This window comes from Lycorma delicatula, chromosome 4 (assembly GCF_047948215.1).
Source record: "Lycorma delicatula isolate Av1 chromosome 4, ASM4794821v1, whole genome shotgun sequence".
Taxonomy (NCBI): Eukaryota; Metazoa; Arthropoda; class Insecta; order Hemiptera; family Fulgoridae; genus Lycorma; species Lycorma delicatula.
In genome coordinates this window covers 35557809-35573124 of record NC_134458.1, presented here as the reverse complement: position 1 = coordinate 35573124, position 15316 = coordinate 35557809, and the positions used below count along the sequence as shown (strand labels likewise).

At 30.7% G+C, this 15316-nt stretch overlaps 2 protein-coding genes across 4 annotated transcripts in view; both read right to left on the bottom strand.

Annotated features, from left to right (window-relative positions):
* Positions 1–15316, bottom strand: part of Asator (tau-tubulin kinase asator) — a 492107-nt gene that overhangs the window by 321232 nt on the left and 155559 nt on the right. The gene's annotated exons all lie outside the window — the stretch shown is intronic.
* LOC142323274 (fatty acyl-CoA reductase 1) overlaps positions 1–15316 on the bottom strand; it is a 94093-nt gene that overhangs the window by 15795 nt on the left and 62982 nt on the right. For all 3 annotated transcript variants that reach the window (XM_075362707.1, XM_075362706.1, XM_075362708.1), the window contains exons 3-4: positions 4137–4388; positions 625–770 (exon numbers count right to left, since the gene is read on the bottom strand). In XM_075362707.1, coding sequence (XP_075218822.1) covers positions 625–770; positions 4137–4388 — 398 coding nt within the window. The remainder of the gene's footprint in view (positions 1–624; positions 771–4136; positions 4389–15316) is intronic.

Here is a 15316-nt window from a genome sequence, read left to right as displayed (position 1 = left end):
GAGAAAATGTTTGGTTAAAATGTATTTTGAAGCTACTGAGAATTTTGTTCAGTCATTACAGGTAAGTTGAACAGGTCATATTTCAAATCTATTATCAAGTATTTATTTGGCCTATATACTTTTTTCCTGTTTAGCCTCTGGGAATTACTGTTCAGGTATTACTTCAGAGGATGAATGAGTATAGTCTTGTACAGTCTCAGTTCGACCATTCCTGAGATGTGTGGTTAATTGAAACCCAACCACCAAATAACATCGGTATCCACAATCTAGTATTCAAATCCGTATAAAATTAACTGCCTTTGCTAGGATTTGAACGCTGGAACTCTCGACTTCCAAATCAGCTGATTGACGCATTCACCACTAGACCAACCTGGTGAGTTGGCTTATATACTGGTCCCAATGTTATAAACTTGTGGATGATGCCTGAGCTTGTTGATGATCACAAAATCATAAACATTATTATGTTCATTTGGATGCTGAACCTGACATTAATAATGAATAAATGTTTTCATTAATGGGCAGCTTATTTTTCGCTATTTAAAATTTAAAATAATAATTAACTTTGAGTTTATCCTGCCAAAAATGTATACTAAAAAATATATTAAAAAAAAAATTAACACATACTTCTTTGCGATTGTTTCAACAAGTTCTTCACTCATTAGTTCACAAGTTCTAATAATTTTATTAGGATCAGCTGGTGGTGGATATGCTTTTTCTTCTAATACTTTTTCTTGAAGGTGACAATATGATGTTGATATGTGAACAAACAACTGAAACAAATTGTGCATTTTTTCTTATAAAATTTACTTATTATATGTTTGTTTTTAATAAAACCTCAATTTAAAACAAAACACAAAATTTAATATATTTTTAAGTTGTAAATTTACTGTGGTCATACAAAGAAAAGTTCTTAGGACATTTTATTTTTTAACCTCTGCATATTTTATTATTATTATTTTGAGTGAATTTAAAATAAATTTTTATACATGTTACAAACTTTTGTAATAAAATCTTAAAGTTATTTTAAAATAACTTTTCTATAAGTGTAAAAACTAACAATTATTTATTTTTATAGTCCATCAATGCTTCTGTATGAAAATGAAAGAATTTCACTCTCATTTTCTCCAGAAAAGTATAAAATAATTTTCACAAAACTTAATAATAATTAAACTTAGTGTTATTTTGAAAACGTAAGTATTCCATGATTAAAAAGACTAATTATATACAGAAAAATTAACAAACAAAATGTAGATAAATATGCTAGAATAACAGAACTTTCTCCTTTGATAATAAATAAGAATAAAAATGAGTAAACTAGAAGTCCATTTATGTTTTCTTTTATTAGAATAATGGTTGATTAAAGAGTTTAATTAAGAAAAAAAGGTTAAGTACAAGATATGTTTACCACCAAATAAACTGCTTACCTCAGAAAAGATATTATCTTAGATAGTGAGAACAAATACATTTACGACTTGTGTGTGTGTGTATATATATATATATATATATATGTGTGTGTGTGTGTGTGACTACACACACACATATACAATAACGAGTGTTTCAAAAAGGATGCAACCTCTTTGTTTGACGACATGAATTTATTACAAAAATATTAATGTTAATAAAATGCTAATTCAACAACATTCAAATTACCTTAATTTACAGTAATGTTCTAAATGATTTCCTGTGATTCCGATGCAGGTTCGTACAAGTTTCATAGCATTTGCGACCACTTTTGCAATGTATGAAATCTTACTTTTAATGTTAGCCTTCAATTTGTCAAGTGTACGAGAATTGTTTTTAAAAACTACACTTTTTAAATACTCCAAAGTAAAAAAGTCTGTTGGTGTAAAATATGGGGACCTTGGAGGCCACAACCCTTTTGATATCAAACGATAGCCAAAAAATTCCCTTAACCTATTCCGCGTTTCATTAGCAGTATGGCACGTTGCGTTATCCTGCCGCAACCAACATTGTCGTTCGTGTAAATTTTACATGGCAATGAACTATCTACAGATTTGTCATAAAATAAAGACCCTATTATCAGACGCCTGGAGATCGCACACCAAACACCGTGCATGTAATGGTTGTTCATGAAACGCGTGAGGATTTTCAGCGCTCCATATTAGGCAATTTTGGCTGTTAATGTAGCCATCCGATTGAAACCAACCCTCGTTGCTGAAAAAACACATCCAAAATTTCAATACCGTTGTCATCAACAAGAGAACAAAACCAACGACAATACTGTAAACGTTTTCCGTGGTCTACTTCTTTCAGTTCTTGAACGACACAGGTGCGATAAACATACAATTATAATTTTTTAGTAGCCCTGAAGCCTGTAGACAGTGAAAGCCCAGCCTGTGAAGATAACTTTCCGAGTAATTTTCTGGGTGATCGAGTCAAACGTTCTTTCACATCCTCCAGAATTTCTACTGTTAAAAGTAAAGGTCGACTTGTACTTTTCCGATCCTGTACACTCCGTCTCATGAAATTTATAAATCAAAAGCGAAATTACCGACTTATTAGTTACTGAATGATTGGGAAATTTTATCCGAAACTCGTCTTTCACTCGATCGTAAGATTTATACGCGCAATAATTCTCAATAATAAACACACGTTCGTCCTTGGAAAACGACATAGTTTATACAATAAAGACGAATTTGTACTGGTATAGCAATAATGCACAAGAAGGACATTTCAACTGTTACAAGCTTGAGTACAGTGTTGGCAACTGCATGTAGGGAGAAATAAAATTTACCTATGCGTGACTTTTACTTTCTTAATCTTAGGGTTGTGTCCTTTTGACACATTCGTTATATACATATATATGGTCAGATATGGTCTATATATATCATATATATAGCTTACAGATACAATCTATAATGAAGGTGCTCAGAAATAAGCGTTTAGTTTTTGTTAAAATTTTACAATTACTGAAACATCATCCATCAGTAATCATTACAAAAGATGTATTATAGAATGTTCTTCACAATCAGGTTTGTTGTTGATGAATAAACAATTTCAAAATATTCATTAAACCATCAACAGAGTGTACTAAATTTTACAAATTACATCATAAGTGAATTAATATAAAATTAAATATATATTATTCTTTCCATCACAGTAGCACAAAATTAATTTAAATTTAAGTTACAATTTTCTGCTAATTAAAATAATTATATTTTAACCAATATTATTATTTTTATACATAAGCATCAATAGACAGCTGAAAACGACGTCAGGGATTAGTAAATTTATGACACGTAACTAACATGCATCACATGAATGAAATAAAAAATAATAACACAATATACTAATTATTATTATTAGTAGTAGCAGTAGTTGCTGTTGTTGTTGCATTGATATTATAATAAAGTAATTCTGAATTCAAGAAGTGTATATCAAATGATTAAGGACAGTCCTAACATTGTCAACATATGACCTTACAGCTGATTGATTCAGAAAACCATCTCTAATTCAAACAATCAATGGCATTATAGTAATTTGTTTAATATTATTTTTGTTATTAACTGTATATAAAATATATGAGGAGTCCAGATTAACCAAAAGCAAAATTCAGGTTTACAAGGAAATTTTGTTTTCATCTTTAAAGTAAAATTAATTTTTAATATAGAAGTAATAATAATAATAATGCAATATAATGTACTTTGCAACGGAATTGTAAACAATAATACCTATTACAGTAATATAAAATATAACATCAGTATTATGCTGCAATAAAATAGTGATATTATGAGATAAAGGCTTTGTTGTAAAACAGTTCTGAAATTTTTTCCACCAGAAAGAAGAAACAGAAGATAGCCAGAAAAAAAATAAAATAAAAAATATTGTATGATTTTATATAAAGAAGCAGAGTATCACAGGATAATATGTGACATGACTTTGGCAGGAAAATCAAAGAGGAGTTTTCATTACAGCAAGCTATGTCAACAGGAGTAGAAGATTAGCTGTAGAAGATATTTATGTAGTGAGATGGTGCTCATTCCATTAATTATTCTTTTTCTGAAGTTGTTCCTATCTTTCTACTGGATCACTGTTACCTAATAATCTTCCCTATATAACTTCACTCTCATCCTGTTTTATTACTTAACATAAATTTAAAAAAAAATTAAAATTACCTGTAACTTTTTCATTGACTTTGCCAATTCTAACATCAACTTAGTTCCTCTAGTATTTAATAATACGGCTTTACGTAATGGTTCATCAAATCTAATTGTAGCTGCACCATGATAAACAATTTCTACAGTCTCTTCAAGCATTTTCCTGTCTTCAGAACTCAGACCTAGATCCAGTTGCTGAACGTCCCCTGTTACAGCGCACACATTGTCAATCACATTTGTTCCACGTTGAGATTTGAGTAGGTCAAATAACTAAAAAAAAAAAAAATATATATATATGTATTATTAAATTATAAATTGATATTAACTAATCTTACATTTTGAAAGGATAAAAGGAGTAATTTAGAAGGGAAAGAAATCAAGAAGCAGTAGAAGCAGCTTGAAATTGAGAAAAATAGTTTATATTTCAGAACACCTAATGATAGTATTGCTTTTAATCTTTTGAACAGTACTTTAATCACTGCTATTCATAGAATGAGGTAAATAATGTAAAAAAATAAAAATGGACCTCTTGTACAGTAATGATGAGTTAAAATATGACATACTTTATTGCAAATATTTAAAAAATTTCAAAGGATTGAAAATAAGAAATTTCAAAGCATTTTTACCCAATATATAATTTAACAATAAATAATCCAGGTCAGTTACATTTTAATGTTCTTGATTTCTTGATGTTACCACTATTCTGTTGTTGGTTTCTGATAACCAGACATAAACTAACCTGGTAATCCTAAAATATAATAACTTACAGATACACATACCACACACACATAAAGAATATAAATGCCTGTGTACCATAAGTCTACAAAGCTGTAGAAATACAATGTGTATTCAAAAATAATATTATTTTTTTATTGGATTTTTAAATATACTAATTAAATAAACTTGAATTTTAAACATACTCATTTAATGTATATTTAATTATATACTCAATTATTTTTCAGTTAAATCTTCAAAATTAATATTATATTTTGTAAAAATTTTATTTATATAGTTGCATCACTATTATTGTATTTTATTATCGCTATTGGTTTGTAGATAAAAAAAAATGTTTACATTTATTTCTAACCAGAAATATTTTACATACACAGTCAACATCCTTTCCCCTCACTGTGCCAATTTGTCTCAGAATTTCTTATTGAACAATATGAGTGACAATTACTTAAAAAGTAAGCCAATAAAAATCAAACTAATTTAACTTATTAGAGTATATGTGGCTTTTACAGTTTTTATCCTTTAAACATATTTGTAAAATCATTTTAAAAATAAAAGAAAAACAAAAACTAGGAAGAAATTAGTAGGCAAGCGAAAAAACAAAAATTTCTCTATAGATATATACATATAATTAAATTACAATAACAAATGTATAATATGATAATACATAATATTGCAGCAGCCCTCTGTCTTTTTACTTTGTGCTAGAGAAAAATAGTATAATAAAAAGCAGTGCCATCACATTCACTATATGAATATGGTTAGGTCTTACTTGATATAATACAGCATAAATTATTAAAAATATATGAATAAATAAGTCCTTTACTTCTCATTTAAAGCATATGTTCTGTCATACCAACATGTTTTTTTTGTATTTTTTTAATTGTTCTGGTGATTATTAAATTGTTGCTTGTATTTATTAAATCATTAAATATAAAAAGAAAATAGTATTCATCTTATATCAATGATCAAACATATTTAATGTAATAGACGTACTTATTTAAAAATAAGTACAGTAATAAAATTTGTTTATTATAAAGTAAAATTAATGATATTATGGTATGCTTTTTTTAACTAATTAACATGTTTTGTTTTTGAAAATATCATCCATTAGTCATCAGAAGAAATTATACTATTTATATTAGATTTGAACAGGTTTAGTTCTCCAACCAACAGTTTTGTTAGTTGGATTTGCTACATAATATATTGTTTCAGTTTAAATATATTATGAATAACACTTTAACAGCTCTTAATTTTATGTAGAGATGAAGTAAATGTATCACCTTGTCCATGGATGTATCCCTAGCCCCAGGGCTTTACCATTTGCACTATAAAACTTCAAAAGTTTAAATATGTATATATAAAATTTTAAATTTTTGGAATGTGCTTCTAGAAAGTTTTTTATAGTTTTACTTTAACTCCTCTGTCATGGTAATGTATTGCTTATAAAGGAAAACATTTTTTTTAGTATATTACACAGGAAAAAAATATTTATTTCATATATAAAAAAAAATTAATTGAAAAACAAGAAAGCATGAATTTTTTCCAGTTTCCTTCAGCAACCATTAAACATGAAGTATTACATTTGAAGTAGACTCAAAAATCTGACTTTAGACCCATTCCAGAGCAAAAGTATATGCATCACAGCTAGATAAGTAAAATGAACACATCTTTTCATTGGGATCTTGGTTTCGATAATTATTAATCCCTTTAACAGGTTGGAACACAGTCCTAGGATCCACATCACATAAATATCTGAGTCTTTATTATAATCAACCAGATTATTAGAATTACTTTGCAGTAAAGGGTGAAGCCCATTCCTGTAATTCATAGGAGGCTACAGCACCCTCCAACATCCTTGCTTCCATAATAGAAGTAAATTATATTTACATAAGATGAAACACTTTATAATAAGAACAAAAGAAAAGGATTACTTCAGAAATAATTTCACATTTATAAGTTTCCTGACTTTCCACTATCATTATTATTATTATTATTATTATCTTTTATGACCACATAGGATCACTTTAGTCAGTCCATTATCGAAGTCTCTTTGATGAGACTGTTTGGGCCTTGCAGTCCTCCCACTACTTTTTCATACGTTCCAATCTTTGTGCCCTTTCTAGTGTTGAAAATGTTCGTGTTGTGAGGTTTTTCTTTTGAGTGCAAAGTGAGTGTTTTTCTTAATTTTCTTATCTGTGGTATCTCCTGTATATGGCCAATTTCCTTCTGATCCTCTCTTATTTCTCTGATACATCTACATCCTGTCTTTGTGTATTTTGAGTTGAGATTGTACCGCACTAGCTGTTTCAGAAGTCTTGAATCTTGCATCCTCATGATGTCAAAGAATCCTCATCTCCTAAAATGTGCATGGTATCAGTGATGGGTTCTAACTCTTTGTACACGACTTTATTGGGCACAATCCACCACTGTCCATCTTTCTGATACTTTTACTGATGCAGGTTCTTCCAATTATTTTTTGATTTTCTAGAGTCTGTTTTAATAGTTCTAATATCTGTGATTTAGCTTTGTCAATGTCATTGCTAACAGTATCAAGTCGTCAGTGAAACCAAGACAGTATGTTTTGATTTTTTGGCTTATTTTTACTTTTGGGGGACATTTTTTGAGCCATTCTCTCATTACCATTTCTAGAGCATAGTTGAATAATAACGATGAGAGCACATCGCCTTAATGTAGTCCTGTTTTGATTTCAAATGGTTCCAAGAGCTCGCCTCTGAATTTTACCTTCGACTTAGTGTTTTTGAGGGTAAGTTTTATTATGTTTATTAATTTAGTATGTAGTCCAAGGTGTCTTAGAATTTTTAGTAGGGATTCTCTGTGGAGCAGTCATAAGCTTTCTTGAAATCAACAAATATCATAATGTCTCTGTTTCTTTTCCTGCTGTAATCCATTATTAGCTTGAGACTCATGATCTGGTCTACACAGTTCCCCCAGGGTCTGAAACCTCCCTGATATTCTTCTAGGTCTTTCTTGAGTCGTGAACCAATCCTGTTGAGGATGATTCTTGAAAGAATTTTGTATGTTGTGTCTAGGAGTAAAATTCTTCTGCAATTGTTAGGGTCAGTTTTGTTCCCTCTTTTGTGTAGCAGATGGATGAGGGCTGTTGTCCAGTGTTCTGATAGTTCTTCTTTGATCCAGATGTTGACAAGCTGTTGATGAAGGGCAATTTTTGCTGATTATCCTGCATGTTTCCAGATCTCTACAAAAGTCTGATCTTCTCTGCTGATATGTAATTCTTCATTTCACCCAATGCTTGATAGACTTCTTTTATCGTGGGAGGGTTGATATTTTCTGGTGTTTTTGTTATTGGGGTGTTGGTGTTGAAGTTTAGGAGTTCTGTCAGTTCTTCGCAATTAGGAGTTTGTTGAAATATTTGGCTAGAATTTCCATGTTGTCTTTATTGTTTGGCCCAGTTTACCATTTTCATTCTTTAGTAGGGTTGGAGGTTTGTATTTTTGAAGCTGATCTTTGAAGATTTTGTAGTAGTCTCTTGACTGTGTTTTATTGAATTCTTCTTTTATTGACTTCAGTGTATCTTTATTGAGTAATCTTTTTATTCTCCTTAAAGTTCACATGTTTCTTTTCTTTGTTTTACTACAATGTGGAAGGATGTTTCTGATTTTTGAGATTGGTGAAATAGCCATGCTTGATGTCTTTTCTCCACTGTTTCGTCACATTCATTGTTTCACCATTGATGTTTTTAATGGGATTTTATTGGGGGTTAATTCTTTTGCCATTTGTTTAAGGTTGCTGATTAGATCTTCGAGTTTATCCTTGATTATTATTTTTTTGGTTGCTTTTTGGTAATCTTCATTCTTGATTAACTGAGTAGGGTCCATTTTTCTTTTAGTATTAGGGGCTTGGTTTTGTTGCTTTTGTTTGGAGAGTAAATTTAATTTTAATTTTGACTACATAGTGATCCGAGCCTGTGTCTATTCCTTGAAGGACTTTTACGCTGTAGATCTTCTTGTATTCATGTTTGGGTCAATCCATTTGAAGTGATCAAGGGTGCCAATTCAAAAATATTAAAACTTACCCACTTAACCTTATCTAATTAACATGTCTCAGGACCTTAAAACTATTTTTTTTAAATATTTTATTTAAGCAGTTTACCTGTGGCGGCCATTTTTGTTATGGTGTGCACACCTATTTCTGTGATTTTAATGGTTTACAAAAAAGAAAACATAAATAAAAAATTATTGGTCCTGGAGAGATGAAACAAAAAGCAATTTAATCATATTTTCTCAAGGTAAATGACTGGTCCAGTGTTTTATTTACCTATCTCTCTTTTTTTCTATGAGAAAATTACCAATAAAGTTGAAAATGAAAAATGGTGAAATTTCATTTTTCGTAATTTTTTTCTACAGGCAGGGATAGCATACACAGTTTGAATTATTTTTTTATATGTAGATATATCTTAGTAGTTTTACCATAAATAATATTAATGGTGATATACTTATCCCTAAACTTTTAAAAATTATTTTTTTTTAAATTCAAATTTTGGTTTCAAATAACTCTGATGCTGGATAAAAATCTGGTTGGTGATAAAAATCTCAAATTTGTATAACTTACAATGTTTTTGTAGATGTTTATGTCAAATAAAAAAGTTTCCTGTGTATTGTACTAATAAAAAAGTTATAACCTCTCAAAAATCATGAAAAACCTGTTAAAAGTGATACCATTTGACTCACTAAATAAGTGTTCCAGGGGGGGGGGTTGTTTCTTATTTCCTGCAGACCCATGATGAGAATATTGTACTGGTCCATTAGGCCAGTTATTATTTTTTGTTTACCAGTCTGCATGAGTGAGTGAGTTTACATTGTGTGTGGAAATGTAGGTGATTTGCTTTTGGACTTTGTATTTTTCTTGTTCATGTTGTATTGTTGGGGCATTCCAATGCTTCCGATAACATGTTATCTTCTAAGTGGCAGCCCAATGTATCCGAATGCTGCCTTCTCTGAACTCTGGTGTTGCTTGGTTCAGCTGGTGAAATATTCCTTAAAAGGCCTTTCATTGTTGACTGTCAAGGGATCACCTGTGGTGGGACTAGGACCTGAGTTACAATTCTTGATGTGATAGTGAGGTGTAATTCAATTATAAATGAAGCTGTGAACTTTGTTTAGATTCAGTTCACTGGACAAATTTCTCCTATTTGTTCTGGATATATCCAAGCACACCTCATAGAGGATTAATCCGATTTTTGTTAAAGTTGTTATTTTGGAGAAAAGTTACAAAGTCTGATGCTAAACATTATGCCCCACTATTGTTAAACATCATAACATCTTCACCAGTTCTTTCAGTCAACTATCCCTTACTGATGTAATCCTGTGAGTAACTAATTTCTTTTTCACAGATGGCAGTATTACCCTTCATACAGTAATTTAAATAAAGAAATTAAGGAATTGTTAATGATTTAAGATGCTAGGAAATATGAAATGTAAAACCAAGAGATTAAAAAAAGATTCAGCAATCAAGAATTGGACCTAAAAAATTAAGTAAATAAGTTTAAAAATTATTTCATTATAATTAATTCTAATTTCCATTTCTTGTACTTGTACATTTATAAATACCAGTGTTATAAAAATTTTGTTATTTAGACTAGCATTTTTGTTTAAAAAATGAAAGCATTTACTTTCATTTAAAAGTACATAATGTACTAAGTACTAAGTTTAAACTAATGTTAGATTTTGCTCTTTGGCTATTTAGCAATCTTCATGTTATAAATAGTGTTTTGTGAAAGTTCATTTCACTTTTTATTACAAAATCATATTTTTTTGTTTTGTGTCTTGAATGTATAACAATAGACATACTCGTAACTCCAAGAAAGTGTTCAAAAACTGTTTCTCTTCCTGAGTATACCAGTATGACATAACAACAAATAACTTTTGAGTGTGGTGCTGGATAATGATACACCTTCAAAATAAATTCTTTCAAAGCAACGGAATGTCCAACAAGTTTTGGCACTATGCCATACTGCCAAAAAAGTGGACAAATTTTTTGAAGAATGAAACAATAAAGTGTTCACATGGCCAGGCAACTCTCCAGACTTAAACCCAACTGAAAATCTTTGGGCAATAGTCAAAAAACGACTCTTAAAAATGAATTTAACAACAAAAATTGGCCTCATGTAAACAATAATATCAGTATGGTTTCATGATAAAGAAATAAAAAAAAAAATGTATAGAACACTTGTTGAATCGATGTCAAATCATGTATGTGAAGTGATTAAGAATAAAGAAGAACATATTAATTACTAGAAATTCACAATATACAGGTATGATTTTTTAAAAATAAAGTTACTTTTTATTAAATAAACATTTGTTTTTGGATTAATTTGCACGCTACTGTACAATAGATCTACAGTTAGTATTGAAATGCTTTACTTTAACTGCCTGACAACTAGGAATGATTATAATTAAGAAACTGGTCTTTTTTTTTCTTTCTGCAGAAGGAAGAAAATCTGCTGTCAGACACCCAGCAGCCCATACTACTAGGTGTATGAGGTTTCCCACCGAAAACTCAGGGACTCACTAAAAAACCTCCTCCTAAAAACAACATGGCCCGATACCTGCCATGAAGCTATTACTTGGGACATGCTGCTGACATCACAGGATACAGTAATAGGCCTGCAGAAAGGCCGGGTAAGTGTAGATCTTAAGGAGTCTCGCACGCCTCATCACTGAATGAACGACAACCCACAAGTGCAGACTACTGCCGGCTCCACGTACGAGCAGCCCTCCAACCTACACCCCTGATGCCTTGCGATGGATAATTTTGCCCGCAAGGCGGGAGATGATGTTCCATATCCACTCATCCCCTAGTATCCTCTAAATGACGGTCTCAGGCGTCAAAAGGCTGAACTGAGCATAGTCCCTCCACATGTCCTCCCATCTATGGCAGTGGAAAACCACATGTTCTGCATCATCCAGCTCCCCTCAGTATGGGCACAAGCTGTTGTTCACTTTTCTGCAGTGGAACAATTACTGCCAGAAGCAGCCATGGCCTGTCAAAAATTGCGTGAGTTTGTTGTTGAGCTCATAAAAAATAATAATCATATTTTTTGTTTTGTGTCTTGAATGTATAACAATAGACATACTCGTAACTCCAAGAAAGTGTTCAAAAACTGTTTCTCTTCCTGAGTATACCAGTATGACATAACAACAAATAACTTTTGAGTGTGGTGCTGGACTAGGGACAGTGAATGCTAATTTAAAACAATTAAAAGAAATTGGTTCCTTTTCACCTCAAAGGAAAGGAAAATGTGGCTGTAAAAGAAGAACTACTCCAACACAGGATCAGTTATGAGTGAGAAAAGTAAACTTGATCCAAAATTAACTGCTGTGGACTTAAATCAAGAATTAGCAGCCAGTGGAACAGATTTACATGTGACAACTATTAGACACTGACCTCTTGCAGCTGGACGGAAAGCTCCTATCCTAGTGATCCAAGGCCCACTTCCAGAAGCAATCGTCGAGTCCAAGTGCCTGTCATAGTGGTGTGCATGTCACCTCTCCAATAGAACATCATAGCAGCCTGCCTGTCTGTTCCTGTGTTTATTTCACATCTCATCTGCGTTAGCAACCCAACAAGTGGCGTCCCAGCGACAAGGAAGGCTGCTTCAGTGGAGATGGTCCTGTACATAGCGCAGATCCTTAATGCCATCCACCTCTACATACTCTCCAGCAGGTGCAGATTTCTTGCTGCATTTAAGGCCTTGCACCATACCAGCACTCCACATAATAGGATAGAGGACATGATGTGGGAGTATATCCTATGCTTAGATGATCTGGGGCCTGTAACATTGCCAAGTAGTCTGCTCAGACTCCGAACAGTACTCTCAGCCTGCTGTGCAACCTGGTGGATGTGTGTGAAGAAAGAGGACCGTTGGTCCAGCCAGATGACCAGGTATTTCGTTTCAGCATCCAAGATGATAACATATCCCTTAACCATCGTATTTAGTTAATTAAAACATGAAGCAACATTTCTATTATAATTGTTCAGATGATCATGAACAAGTAAAACTGTCAACAGAATAGTTAGTGTATTGGAATCTTTTGAAAGACCTTTCACAAATCAGAATACATGGTTCTGATAAATAACATTAAAATTTAATTTTAATTTTTATACTTCTCAAACAAAAAGTAAATTTTAATTAGTAATTGAAATTGTTTATTTATGAAGATCTTTTTATTCATGATTTTGTATTATAAACTTCTGAATAAAGCACTATATTGTTTAATGATAAAAATTCCTACTAAAGCAGGTAATAGTTATTTTAAAGAAATTAATTATTTACAGTGACTTGTTAATATAAAAGGAATAAACATTATTAGTGGCTGTAATTTATTTTCTTTAACTGACAAGGTTTTTTTTATTATTTACAAATAAACACATTATAATACCAGCATTGACGTACAATTAAATACAATTTTGAATACAATGATGTCATATATTAAAAGAGAATAAAAAAAATTCAATTAGTATCATTCAGTTTATTATTTTGCATTAAATGATACAGAACTTTTTAATTTAATAATAAATATTTTCTTTTATAATCACACAGGAAGATGTGTACTTTTTGTGACATCTGAATAAACAAAAAAAAAAAAAAATATATATATATATACCTACATTACATTTATTATTGTTCTGTAATTATAAAGTGATTTATTTATAAACTTTATGAATAGATGACACATTTTTATATATATATAAAAAAAATAAGTAAGTGAAAATAAATCTGATACTGGAATTAACTATGACTCCTTTTAAGCTAATGATTCAACACATGGATTATCTCAGCAAATAATATTCTGCTGAAAATTATAGAACATGAGATAAGAATAAAAAGCCAATGACCAAAGCCATATTTAATAAATTGCCTCTTCTCATAGATCATTAAACTTAAACAAAGCTATTTGTGTTCATTGCTTGCTGTAGTCATACTTATTAGTTTGCAATGACCGTAGCGAACAACAGCAATTAAAAAACAATTTTTTTAAAAATAATATACAACACAGTTCAGACATTTATTTAAGACATTATTTGACGTGGATTGAATCAAAACTCTTTTTTTGACAAATATTAATAAAATAGAAACTTGAGTGAAATTTCAATCAAAAATTAAACTAAAATTGAAACATAAAAATGCAAAACCATTTACAAAATAATAAAAGCTTAGAGATTTTCATTTTGATTATTAAACAGTAATCTTTTAATAATTAAAATGTGTATCTACTTTTAGATTTATTACTTTTTTTGGACAATTATTTAGTGTTTCTCTTTGCGACAATATATTTGTCGATATGTTATATCTTTGTTTGATATGTATATCAAACAATATACATATAAAACTACATCAAAGCTGATTCCAAGTCCCTTTAGAAAAGGGAGGGTAAATGGACAGCCATTTTGACTTTATGGGCATATTAATTTTGAACTGGTGAAACCATTAAATGACAAGAGATGCTCTTGTTAAAAGATTTATCTGTTTATACAACAATTAAATCCTCCCTGTTGTGGATAAGACTGAAGGTGTGTCCAGCAACATAAAAATTTGATTTTATTTGGCTACGTTATGATAAATTCCTACAGAAGAACCCCTGCTCAAAGTAAGATGATTTGTATAGTGTTGATGGCTTCACACAATAATATCCCTTATTGCTCAGAAACCCTTAAGAAAGCCTTTGGATATAGACAGAATTAATGGAAACAGAACTGGTAGAAGGTGGAGGCAAATTATGAGGAGTTCTACAAAAGAATCTAAAGTAAAATAAGTAAATGTGTGTGTGTATTTATATATATATATATATATATATATGTGTCTGTCTGTCTCTCTCTCTCTCTCTCTCTCTCTCTCTCTCTCTCTCTCTCTCTGTGTGTGTGTGTGTGTGTGTGTGTGTGTGTGTGTGTGTGTGTGTGTGTGTGTGTGTGTGTGTGTGTGTGTATGTGTGTGTCTTATGTATGTTTTTATTTTCATACAAAAAGTATATATGTATAAATTTAATAGACCTTTCATTTCTGAATAAGATTCTGGATTTAAATCCCATACAGATTTAACTACAAAAATTCATATGCCTAAATACATACTTACTTAGAGAAGTTATGAAACAGATAGCAAAGGTGATTAGTTCAAGATTCCAATAAAAAAAATCTATACAGAATGGTATGACTATGAATACTGATTTACAGAGTCATAAGAAATTTTTATAAATATTTACATGGAGGAGCTAGAACAAGACATATATATTAAGTATACTTATATTTCTTAATGACAAAATTACGTGTTATTAAAAAAGAAAAATAAGCAAAAATATTTGAAATAGTTGTTTCAAGGGAATGTTGAAATAACATATATTGAAATAAAAAAATATATGTGATGTATGAATCATACTTTAAGACACCCAAGGGTGGTTAGTTGAGTAATAGAAGAAATTATAAAGGAA